This window comes from Notechis scutatus, chromosome 1, assembly GCF_049901735.1.
Source record: "Notechis scutatus isolate UNSWTSFEM ecotype Mainland chromosome 1, rNotScu1.2, whole genome shotgun sequence".
Classification (NCBI taxonomy): Eukaryota; Metazoa; Chordata; class Lepidosauria; order Squamata; family Elapidae; genus Notechis; species Notechis scutatus.
In genome coordinates, this window is record NC_142009.1 from 268592240 (window position 1) to 268605782 (window position 13543).

Sequence of the window (13543 nt, forward strand, 5' to 3'; positions counted from 1 at the left end):
AATAACGTTTACATTCCTATTGTCTTTTTCCCACTTGCTTCTGCTGGGTTTCCTTCCAAAGAAGATGTATTACGGAGGTGTTTTTTAAAGTATATTTTAATTGCTAGAGCTAGGTCTGTCAGAAAGGACATCGTTTTCATCATCCTAACATTCTTGGAGTGTCCTATGAGCTTCAAGAGGTGGAGTGGGGACTTACAGTCCAGCAGATTTCCCAGCCTCTTAAAAAAATAGCTTTGAAGGCTAATGGAGAGACAATCAGATATTACATTCCTTTCTCCAAGTTAATACCTCTTCCTGCTGCTTTGCAAAAAGGAATCCAATGCATCCTATAATTCCAGGGACCATAGATATATTCCTATGAGACAATAAAAGGAGAGAACAATATATGCAACTTGGACAAAAAAAGCAAAACATAAGTATGACTAATGGAACTTGGCTCATCATTAATATATATTTAGCTTTAGAGTTAAATTGACTTCACATGGAAGTAATTTCTTTTCTTCAAAGGGCATGGAGTAAATAAAAGTATTAGGATAAAACAAATCAAGAAAAATAGACACAAAATTTGTTATTCAGTCAATTCATATAGAAACTTTCTCTTTTTCCTTGTTTCTATCCTATGAAAGTGATCTAGTGTACATTGGATTCCTGTTATGACTCCATTCAGTGACATAACTTTGTATAGTAACGTATCAGGAGAAAAAAAGTTTAGAAATACTGAACTTTTCATAATTTTTTTCCCATGGTGTTCCATAATCATTCCAAGTTTCTATGAATTAGAGCAGGGGTCTCCAAGCTCTGGACTGACATTGGGCCATGGGTTGCCAGCAACTGGGCCATGCACTCAAGCGAAGCCCCATCTGTGGATGCTGGCAGCATGCAAAACCACAGCCCCTCCAGTCCATAGAAAAACCTTTCTCAACTAAACCGGTTCCTGGTGCCCATAAAGTTGGGGGCTGCTGAATTAGAACATTTCAGAGGAATTTTTGTCCCTCATGAACAAAAGGCTCATGCAGAAGAATGCACTTTCTCAACATTTCTCATAACTGAATGAATAACCGAGAGTACTGCATCCAGTTTTGGTCACCACATTATAAAAAAGATGTTGAGACTCTAGAAAAAGTACAGAGAAAAGCAACCAGGATGATTAGGGGACTGGAGGCTAAAACATACAATGAACGGTTGCAGGTACTGGGCTTGGCTTGTTTAGTTAAAGAGAAGGACCAGGGGAGACATGATAGAGGTCTTCCAATATTTGAGGGGCTGCCACAGGGAGGAAGGGGGTCAAGCTATTTTCTAAAGCACCTGTAGGCTAGACGAGGAATAATGGATGGAAACTGAACAAGGAGAGATTTAACCTGGAAATAAGGAAAAACTTTCTGACAGTGAGAACAATCAACCAATGGAACAGCTTTCCCTCGGAAGTTGTGGAAGCGCCATCACTTGAGACTTTCAATAAGAGATTAGACTCCCATTTGTCAGAAATTGTGTAGGGTCTCCCGCTTGGCCAGGGGGGTTGGATAAGATGACCTATAAGGTCCCTTCCAACTCTGATTATTTGATTCAGAGGTTTTGTCTGTAATGAAGAATCCATGATTTGTATCATCACTCCCATCAAAAATAAACATAAACCAACTCTTGATGAAGATTGAAAGTAAGTTGGTCCTTTTGATTTAGTACATTTCACATCCTTTGAGTAGATCTCAAATCTTGATGACTTCATCAACATATCCATGCATTTTTCTTGACATCATCATGTTTGTTGTTAACGTTCCCTTCTACAAGCTATACTGAAGTAAAAACAAATAATTAAACACCAAATTTAGCCCAAACACCAAATAATATGCTTGTTGCAACTGAGAGAAAATCACAGATAAAGGAACTAAGGCTTCAAACCTTTGTGAAAGAGGAAATCCTACTGAATCCAATGTAACTTCTATAAAGTAAGCATTACTAGGTTTGTACTGTACAAATAAGAATTCTAATGAGCAAGTTAAGTAATTTCCATTCTCTCCACTCCTCTTTCACCTGCATTTCTTTCACTGAGACTTTTTACTCAGATGGTGAAGATGATTTTTTTCCCTAGCAATCTTATTCATCTTTGTAATAATCCTGTGGCAAAACAGGATTTTGGCAAAATAATCCTGTAGTTTATTTGGACAGCAGTAGCATACATTTGTTTTAAGTTTATTTGGGGGAATACATAAATAAATTTTAAAATATTGCTCTTCACTCTCCTAAAACCCAGAACTATATTTTCTTCTCAGTTCTTTTCTTGAGATACAAATATGTGCAGTTGGCAGGGAGCATTTATGCATCTATTTATTTGTCAAATGTATCGATTTATCAATCAATATTTTGTTATATTTTGTGTCTTAATTATTTACAGGACCAGTAGATTGGAAAAATGATCATTTGTTTAAACAAAAGTGGTGTGTACATAGATGTGTGTGTGTGTGTGTGTGTGTGTGTTTCTGTTTAGAAGTGTATCCTAAGTGGTTAATTATGGAATGATTGTGACAAATATTACCAGCATTTCCTTCTCCCCTTCCCTCTCCTCTCTTCTTCCTCTTCTTTATTTCTTTGTCTGCAAATCATCAATGACCTTATTTCTCTTCAATTTCTTCTATGTTTTGCTTAATTTCTTATAAGGAAGTGGTCAGTTAACCATTTATTTGCTTCAATTGAAGACAAACAAGCAACCCTTTGATTATAACTCTCCCCCCCCTCCCATTTTCTGCAATCCAATTTCCTTGTCTTTAGCTCCAGGACTGTAGAGAAATTGCAGATCCAACATTATAATGTCTGGACAGGGGGTCATGGGCATGGCAACCAATGGGAGCAATAATAAACAAAAATGGCATTTAGATTTGCTCCTGTCCTGTCTGCCAAAAATGTGTCCGCGAATGCTCTTAGAGACATGTTTTGATTAGCAGGCTGGAACAAGTGTAATTTCTGTCTTTGTCCACCCACCTTATCACTTCCTGTTAATCTAGAGAGATATTTTGCTCTAAACCTCAGAATAATAATACCAACCTCTATATTTCTGGAAGATAAGAGCCAGTTATTTTTCTCTCTCTTTCACTTGAGGCCCTTTCTGTCCACCAAGTGTTTGTAGTACAACCAAAACAAACTCAATAGATCAACATCCCCAAAAGAGGAATTGAGTTAAAGTATCTAAAAAGGAAGGGATCCCAGGGGCTCCTTGAAGTCCTGTCCTCTTCTTTTAATCCTGTTCTTCCTGTCATTCCCAGGGAGAACAATGCTTGCAGGCCTCCCAGGCAGAGCTTTGTTTGCACTCTGCCCTTGAGTCATGTGGCTGGTGTCCCATCTCCGTCTCAGCCATCTGATACCTGCACAAAAGGGAAAGATGGCAAAAGATCCACCTGGACTTCTGTGCTTCACTGTACCTACATATTCTCTCCTCCACCTTCCTTATACAAACCTTACTACTGTAGTTTAGGCAGCAGGCACCTACTGCTTGCCAGTAAGATGTACTTTTCCAAAAGTTCATTTTGAACTTCATGGACTGTACTGGGCAAGTCTAAGAATCCCATTAGTAACTGAAACTTTTTTTTTGGCACATTTTGGGAATATCTAATATTGTAAGGATATAAAAGGAGAAGGGGAGTGGGGGAGATGGAGAGAAAGAGGGAGGGGGAGAGAGTGTGTTCCCCTATTACTTGGCAGTCTGAATTCTGTGAGTAAAAAAGATGGAATTTCATCTGATTCTTCTTTTCCTTCCAAACAATATTGAATAGTCTGATTTCAAATGATAGCCACTGCAAAGACCAAAGGTCTGAATTTTGAACAGGAAGGTGTGGAGGAGCAGACACACTAAATCCCTCTAGACTAAATAGGATATTTTCTGAATTCCAAAATGGAGTCTGAAACAAGGAGAGGCTTAAACATATTCCCTGAGTAGCAAAGTAAGGGCAGCATCTATAACCAAAGGCTAAGTAGAAGCATCTGCCCAGAAAGAATTATCTTAAAAGGAGGGGGAGAAAAAGAACAAGCAGAAATGACGATAGACAGAACATGCAGATACGAGAATGACATGAATTAGATAAACCAATAATTTTTCTGAGCCATATGAATGTTATGCCTTCCCAGAGGAGATCAGCTTTTGATCTGGGATTATTAAATCAAGACTTTGGGAGAAGAACAGAGCCTGGGTTGTTGGGACTGTCTCCTTCCCAGACAGTAAGAGAAGTTGATGTGATTATTTCCTTTTCAGTGCATAGAACAGAACCTCTGGTATTTATCCAAAGGAGCTGGCTCATTAGTCTTTAAACCTACAAGCACCTCCTCCTCCTCTTAACCTCAGATCACATCTACCATGCTTCTTACTGAGAGAGATGAGATGGAATGATGTCATGAAAGAAATGGTTTTCAGGAAAAATCAATGTTGTTGTACACAAATCTGACAGAATGCACACTGTGATGATCCAGGGTGTGGCACAAAGGCCACACAGTCAGATAATCAGAAGGAGTCCCTTTATTAGCTCCAACTTTGCCCCAGTGTCATGGCTACCTTCTGGCTGGAGAAAAACTCTCCCAGGAACAGCCTTTGGCTACAGAGAATCAAGTCCAAAATGTGGTCAACAAAAACTGTAACTATAAGTCCAATCAAGGCAAAATAAGGTAATTAGTCTGGCAGGGCAAGAGGAAGAATTCCAGATGTGAAGGCATGGCAATATCTCAACATGGCAGATAACCAAAGTCAACACAAGATAAACTCACGTCTGCTCCCAGCAGCTGCCGCACTCAGCATGCATCTCTTTTAAATTCTCTTCCCAGCTGTAGCTAATGAAGGCAATCAGGGCCCTTTCCTCCCCCATAAGCCACACAACCCACATTGCTCTCTTCTCCAATCCTCCCTGCGTGCCCTAGGATGAAGAGGGGGTAGGCCTGGGTCTTCCTCTGAACTCCCTCTCCCTTGTTCTACCTCTTCCCTGCTCTGCCCAGATGGACTTTGCCCTTCCCCAGTTTCCTCTACAGCCAATGGAGCCACACTCTCACTCCCTGTCAGCTGTTCATCTTCCACCTCAGATTCAGACTCTGACAGGGGCATGACACACATCAACAGCCCTAACCTGAGCGAGAAACTTGCATGATGGGTTTCTCAAGCAACCACCTGAGACAAGTATAATAAATAGTAGTGCTTTCTTTGAGACCAAAATAATATGGAATATTATTCAGATCAGGAATATTCTTCTTAGTGAAGACTCAAGGTAACTTGCATATGAGACATATTGAGGAAGGCATAGTGATGCCCTCCAAGTCTTGCTGTCCTGCCCCATCATAGTCATGGTGTGGGAGAGTTCCTGTGAGGGATGAGTGAAAAATGCCAGAGTGTGTGCTAGGAACATATATTGCCAGCAGAGTCCCCCCAGAGTCTGAGGGTCATCCCAGCTGTTGAGCTAAAGTAAACATACAGCTGTATTGAGCAGCAATGACATAGGGAAATGTTGTAGACTAGAGGTTGGTCACTTTAATGACAATGGCAAAGGCATCCATTCATACCGCACAGGAGAAGGCAATGATAAATCACTCCTGTATTTTTACCAAGAAAACACCCATAGATAGAAAATATAAAATGACTGACAGTATAGTGCCAAGTGATGGATGACACTCAACACGCTACTGGGAAAATTCACAGGAGTGGTGATTATAGCTATGAAATAAAGAGATGTAAGCAATTTGGGATAAAGAAAACAACAGAGTTGGGCAAAATAAATATCCTTCCAACAAAGATACATCTTTTCATTTTCTTCAGTTGTAAGATATGGCTCTCAAAGCTGGAGAAAATGGTTGTAAATATTTTGGAATACAAGAAGAATGAATCATTTAGTACTAGATGAAGTGAAACCAGGCAGCTCACTGGAAACACTAATAATGAAGCTAAAACGTAAATTTTTAGAGACCTAATGAAAACGCAAGACTCTTTGGAGAAGACCTGGACAGAAAAAGAAGCTGATAGGTGATAAGCTGCCTGGATACTCCCAGTAATATACAAGCTTATAAGAATTCAGGATGCAATGACTGACAGACAATCCAGGTACAAATTATATATTTTCATCACAAAAAATTGGAAGTGACCAAATGATTGAATAAAAACAATAATTCTCTTTCTAGAGCTTATCTAAAGGTATTAATTTTATATCACTGAGTACCCAAAACACTCTCATTCCACTTTCCTCTCTGATGTTATTTTGTACCATGTCGAACACCGTAATAATCTGCACTAGTGAAGGTGTTACCAGAAATGAAGTATTCAGAACTTTCACAGTCAGCTGTCAGTCAATGAACAGATGCACAGAATCCTATGCATAGAAATGAAATAGGTTTCTTTACCAGTCTATTAATATGCTCTATTGTGAAGGTCAGGAATTTAATGATTAAGGAACTCTTACTGAGTAATAGTAAGAGCCAGAGGTGGTATTCAGCAGGTTCTGACCAGTTCTGGAGAACTGGTAACAGAAATTTTGAGTAGTCCGGAATACCACCTCTGACTGGCCTGGCCCCCATCTATTCTCTGCCTCCCAAGTCCCAGCTGATTGGCTGGGTCTTCTTTGGTTGCCCTGCACAGGAGAACGGAGCTGGAAAGCAGGCTAGTGGGGCTGGGAAGGGAATGGGGATTTTACAGTAACCTTCCCCCAAGAGTGGGGTGGGAATGTTTACAGTCTCCTTCCCCTGCTATGCCCACCAAGCCATGCCCACAGATCCAGTAGTAAAAAAAATTGAATCCCATGACTGGTAATCGCACCACTGGTAAGAAAATTTGGTGTAGTGGTTAAGGCATCAGGCTAGAAACTGGGAGACAGTGAGTTCTAGTCCCAGTTTAGACACAAAGTCAGCTGTGTGACTTTGGGCCAGTCACCAATCTCAGCCCTAGGAAGGAGGCCATGGCAAAACCACTTCTGAAAAACCTTGCCAAAAAGGTGCTGGAACTTGTCCAGGCAATCTCTGAAAATCAGACATGATTGAAAGGAAGTAAGAAAATATTAAGAGTGTTGTTTTTATTTTGTTTTTGCCCAAACTGCTAGCTTGTTTTAAGCTGCTTACTGAATAGGACACCCTGCTGTTATCGTGGAAGAAAATATATTACAATGCAAGAGAACTAGTGAACTTTATTTTATACATTAGGTTCTGCACACCCTGTTTCTTTTAAATCAGGCTACCTCTCTGAGCAGAAAATGGATATATAGAGTAACAACTCTTACTCATGAGCTGAGTAGATTTGCAGATTGGCTAGATAACCCAGTAGGGTAGATTTAGTGATGCATTCCTAAAAACGGTCTATGTATTTTTTTAGTAGCTAGAAGCTAAATGGAAATTAATCAAATCATCAAAATGATCCATTATTTTTTGATAAGATGGTTTTATCTCTTTATGTCTATATGTTCACTGTATGTATGTTCATGTGTGTGTATTTCTGGCCAGGAATCTAAGCAGTTATAACCTAATGTTCCTTAACTTCCCACTGATTACCATCTGGCCATCTACAAGCATATTGACATACAGCTGTGCTCAAATCACGGGACCTGATTAACTTAAATTTCACTGTATGGAAATATTACCATAGATCACATCTACAGCAGGTGTTCATGATTGATCTCAATGTTGATTATACATGTAAAACCAAATAGTAATAACAAAATTAAACCACAGAATAATACCGCCAGGTGAGACCTTAAGCCAGGAAACAGCTTGCACAAGGTAGAGGCTTTCTTCATTTCCTGGAGCAGGAAATGGCAGTAATAAAGAAATACAAAGGAAGACAGTAGTAGTCTTCCATCACACATGAGCTTTCATGGCTCATTTTGGGGGCATTTGGTCCAATTGTGACTTAATTGTGAATTCGGCAAGGATTTTCAGAACAGAGAAATAGACACTTGGAGAGCATTTGCACATGGTCAGCTTTTATTCCACCTTCCCCAGAAACCTGGGCATCAAAACAATTAGCATCCCAAAATTAAGATCCTGAAAACCAGAGGTTAAAGTTGCATGGCAAATGCTCATACACCAGAGGTGGTATTCATCAGGTTCTGATCAGTTCTGGAGAACCGGTAGTGGAAATTTTGAGTAGTTCGGAGAACCCGCAAATACCACCTCTGACTGGCCCCGCCCTCATCTATTCTCTGCCTCCCTAGTCCCAGCTGATTGGCTGAGTCTTCTTTGGTTGCCCTGCATAGGAGAACGGAGCTGGAAAGCAGGTTAGTGGAGTGGGGAGAGAATGGGATTTTGCAGTAACCTTTCCCTGCCATGCCCACCAAGCCACGTCTACAGAACTAGTAGTAAAAAAAATTGAATCTTACCACTGTCGTACATCCTTGGGAAATGAGTTTAAGGAATGACTCTGAGCAGCTTCTGCTGGAAAGAGAAAAGGCCCCTGCCTACCACAATGCTGCCAGCGTAGGGTTGGCCCTTTCACTAAAGACCATGAAAAAACAAAATAGCAGGTCCCTATTACACATATACATATACATGTACATATACATATGTATATGTATATATGTACACACACGTATATATAAAATAATATCTTACTGGAAGAAAAATTTACATAAGATTTAAAAAAAACAACACAACTTAAACAGAAAAATAGGGGTAAAAAACCCAGAAGAATAAAAGAAAAAGCAGCAAAGACAAACAAGAAAGAAAAGGTACCTAAAGAAGCAACTTCCAATCTTTGAGTGGTTATAGACATGATAATTACTTTCTCCACCCTCCCAAATTACATATTTTGGTTCCCTTCTTCCCATAAACGACCATTTTTAAACAGTGAATCCTGAAATCGCCAGTTAATTTTTAACTCATTTTCAGCAATAAGTTTATAAAGGGTTTCGGGTTTTTTTTAATAACTGCTCCCTCCTTAATCAAACAAATCAATTTAGCCATTTCTGGAAGCACTGCCATCTTTACAGCCCATTCCTCCGTTCTGGGAATTTTTGTATTCTTCCATTTTTCTGCATATAATAACCTCATTGCAGTTCCCATATAAAAAAAAACCAAATTTTTGTGAGTCTTTTCTACTTGACTATCTGATTTCATCTGTATATTGATTTTTAAAACTCTCTGCATTGCCATATTCATTTGTGTCCATTTTGTTTAACTTTCTCACAAGTCCACCATGGATATTTCCCTTTGTGTTTTTCACATTTCTGGAGGTCCCTGTGCTTTAAAGAACAGAGGCCTGTGGATTTCACTGTGCTGAGTAAATTCAAGTTCTACACATTGAAAGTACCAGCTACAAATTCCAAACCAGCCTGTTTCTATAGGAACTGCTTCTGGTTATGTCACTTTTTTCTTGCGAATAGAAGAAATATTTCTTTGGCTGTACAAATCAACAGCCACTAAGTGGCACACTTGATTCTGAAAAGTAACGTGGGAAAAAGAGCTTCTTTAACTGTGATAACAGTAAATGGTGTTGATAGGTCAATAGTATTACATCTAATTGATCAGGAATGTGCTACCAAGGCAATGGTAACCTGTTGAAATAGCTTTGATCTTGTTATCAAGCAGGGATCCTCTTCAGCTGAATAATTATTGATAAGTGATGGTTTAGAAAAAGGCACTTTCTTTCTACAGAGAATTCCTGAGTCTATGTGAACCTCTAATGTATGGAATTAAAAGTGGTAGTCTGGGTCCAGAAGTTTCCTGTAGATGCCTACTAACATTAGGTAAGCAACATTACAACTATAATCTGTTATTTCCTGCATATGTTCTCTATTAATCTATCATAATTACCAATATTAATGATTAGTATTTGTGTATTTTCAAAAAATGATAGCTGGCAAAGAGATTAATAGTAAAAGCAAAATTTAAAAAAAATCACAAATTAAAACACATTTAAGGTGGTGTGATGGCCTACAGTGAAGAGGCAGGAAGGAGAGAGAGTACACTTCAAGGAGAGGGTGAAACAAAAGACAACATAGCCTGGAGTTAGGTTGAAGAAAGAGGAAAATATTGAGAGTAGCTATGCCCTGAGTGTCCTATGTTAGGGTTAGTGTAGTATAGATTTAATCGGGCAAGATTCTGTCTATATGGAATGAGCAAATAAAGAGCTGGCCTTTGGCTCTGTTGTTCTATGCTGTTCTTGAGCTTGGGAAGGATATTTGCACAAATATCTAGGTTGTCAATTTCAACCTTTCCTGAGCCAGCTGGATTTAGCAACAGCTACTAATATGTCTCTAATATTTCAGTGTGTTTTGTGCAACTACATTAGAATTGAAAACATCTGAAAATTGCCATTGGTGCAAAACATGACAGTCAAGTCTTGATGCATGGAGCAAGGATCCTATAATGCCTGTAATGGCAGCTAGTTGCTCACCAGGCACAAGGTATGCTGCTGATGTGCAGAGTTTTTAAAAACTTAGCAACTGGTTATCTATGGATTATCTTGCCACCTTTGAATGTGGCCAGTTGACTTAGATCAGCAGGACAACTCTTGTGAAGGTCTCGAATGTGGGAAAGTTTCCTCTTTTGCGAGGTTCCCAGAATGCATTTCCTCCAATGCTCCCAGTATTTAGCAAGTGATAAAAGTGCAGCACATCTTTAATTGTTAATTGTTTTAATTAATGATTTTAATTTTGGTTTTTATGTTAACTGCAGCAATTTTGTTCAGTTTTATATTCTATTTTTATTGTTATAAGCTGGAAGAAATAAAAAGTCTGGGACTAAATTTAATAATAAATAAAATAAAATTATACCTGCACAAACATGCCACAGTAAGCTTCTGCTGGCATCATTGGATGGCATTCTTCTTACACCTCCTTATTTCCCTTCCTTCCTGCTGCATGATTATTTTTAAGACCACAGAAGTTATCTCTCCAAGTTCTGTGTGGTTATTGAATAGCAATAATTGCACATGTGTGCACGTGCACAAAACCCAAAGAAGTGCTTTAATGCATACAACCCAGGAATAATTCTGGCAGCTCTGGATCTTCCACATTGGAAATAACATTTCTTTTAATATTGCACATGCTGCAGGATATTATGGATGGCTTGTCTCCTAGCATCAAAATCTTTGCTCTGAAAGAAATGTTCTTCTGCGCAAGGCCCAATGCACAGCTGGAGAGAGAAATCAACATTTCTAATCCATGCAAACATAATAAATAGAGCTGAGCAGATACTTCTGTATATGAACCAATGCAGTGTGTAATGAGATAATAAACTTTATTGTCTGTCTTTATGCTCTGGGAAAACAGAGCAACAGCTAACAAGCTCTATGCTGTCATATGCCAGCAATGGCCTTCTGCCATTTACATTGGCCACATTGGATGACAAGCAGGGGAATAAATAGGTGGAAATCAGATATGAAAATAAGAATCTTTGGGAACAAGCGTGGAAACATTTTAAGCTCTGTAGTCACACAGTAACCCATCTTAACTCCTTATGTTCCCCTGAAGGGATGAACTATATTCCCAAGCAGTGGAAATGGCTGCAGTAACTATCCCGGAAACTGTAATTTTTCAGCAAAATAAGATAGTTACAAAATTAACAGTTCTGACATAAAACCTATAAATTGGCATTCGTATGGAAAGCTACTTACCAGCTGTATACTCCGATGTAATGCTTATTCCCATGTAAACTTGGAAGCAGGTATAATATCTACTTCTGTGTGTGGGAGCATATACACCGGTTCACAGTGCAATTCATATGTACCAGTGGATCTTTTCCAGGATTGCTAATGTCTCCATCTATTTGTTAATCTGTCAGTGCCATCAGTTGTCTTTACAACAGCTATAGTATTTTAATGCTTTGCTCTCTAAGGTAAACTGCTTTAACCTATTATACCTGGCACCCAAGCAGTTGCTCCACTGATGTAGAACCACTGATTGTACAAACTGCCCCCAAGGATTGCGCAGAGGCAGCAATCATTAAAGTGCATCACCTGGAAATTCAGGAGAAGACGCCAAGCTGCCACTTAGCACTTTTAATGCAGCTTGACTGGGTGCTCTTTTAGCATTCAACTTATTCCTTTTTAGCTCTGCATCAGTGCTAAGTGGTGAGCAATTTGAAATTTGCATATGTTTAAATGAGGAGTTAACCTATTCAGCTGTGCAGCTCCCCTTGTCTGTGCCTGAGAAAGAGCTTTGCAGCACTTTTAACTTCTAGTTTTCCATGGAAGGAATTTATCCTCCTCATTTCCCATTCCCTAGCCCAAGGGACACAACCACTGACTTCTGCCACTCTTAATCCCAATTGTGCAACCTGCAAAATCTTTACTGTAATAATGCTTTCCTTAGTCTTAGTCCACACTTGTGATGGAAAGTAGTCTGGATTCTCAAGATGGAGGGGGGGTGCATTCCAGAGGAGCAAGAAGAGACCACTTAGTTCAGATAGTTTGTGTGAGGAAAAAAAGGGTGAAGGCAGCTTCTGCCTAGTTCCCAGAGTATATGCTATATTCTCTCTTTAGGTAACAATAAAGAAATCTGCTCTAAAGCATCACAATGTATCTTCCTTGGTTTTTGCCGCTTGACAAAGCTATCCACGATGAACTTATATAATCTCTAAGCAGGTGTTTCTCAATATCAGCAATTTTATGAAGTGTGGACTTCAACTCCCACAATTCCCCAGCCAGCATTGTGTATGGATTTTTAACTCCCAGAATTCCCTCACCAGAGTGGCTGGGGAATTCTGGGAGTTTGAATCCATGCAACTTTAAGGCAGAGGTTGAGAAACATTGTACTAAAGCACAGGTGTCAAACTCGCCACGTCACATTGCTGTCATGTGATGTTTCGCAACATTTTTTTCCTTTTACGGAACTGGGGTGGGCATGGCCTGTGTGTGATGCATCCGGCCCATGGGCCACCAGTTTGACACACCTTTACTAAGGCAACAGATATCTCTGCACACTTCTCTGATGGTGTGAAACAGGGAAGTGGGGGCCTGGGGAAAAAGAGACTGCATCTACTGTAAATGTTTTCCATTGCCTGGTGGGCATCATTGCCACATCCTAGGCTTTTCATTCCTTCAGTTTAAATATATGCTGTAAGTTAAATTTGCAGGTTATTAAAAACTTAATGCCACACATATTTAACACACCACACATATTTAAATTCTCTTTTCATATTAATAGTCAACTCCTCTCTCCCACTTAACTTCCCATATAAACACCAACAGTCATTTTCCAAAGAAATATCCACCGTTAAAAACCAGTGTGGGAGACCGATGACCCCAAACTCATATTATTTCAATAGAAACCTCCCTCTCCAAAAGGGTAAGAAATTCTAATTGCGTGTAAAGGGGAAATGTACATTGTGTAAGTTCAGAAGTACTCTTTCATAAGCAACACTGTACATGTTTCATAGGCCCTGACACTAAAAAGAAAGATCAAAGGCTAAACATATTGAATCCCAGCCAAAGCAAGCAGTGAACAAGAAGAACTAAACCCTTATCTAAAGGGTGGGTGGGGAATAGCAGGGGCCAAGAGACTAGAAAAAAATCAGCTGACATTATTTTGCCGGAAACAGTCAGCTAGCGCTTCAGAAAGGCCAGAGAGAACATCATCCCTACATTGGAGTCGGCCCCAGA

General features: G+C 39.5%; 1 protein-coding gene across 2 annotated transcripts in view; it reads right to left on the minus strand.

The window, feature by feature from the left end:
* Positions 1-13543, minus strand: part of CHRM4 (cholinergic receptor muscarinic 4) — a 45852-nt gene that overhangs the window by 5264 nt on the left and 27045 nt on the right. The window contains exon 2 of one of the 2 annotated variants that reach the window (XM_026671023.2): positions 289-355. The exons of the other annotated variant lie outside the window; for it this stretch is intronic. Within the exon in view, the coding sequence (XP_026526808.1) occupies positions 289-325 (37 nt within the window). The 5' untranslated portion in view covers positions 326-355. The remainder of the gene's footprint in view (positions 1-288; positions 356-13543) is intronic. 2 annotated transcript variants of the gene reach the window in all.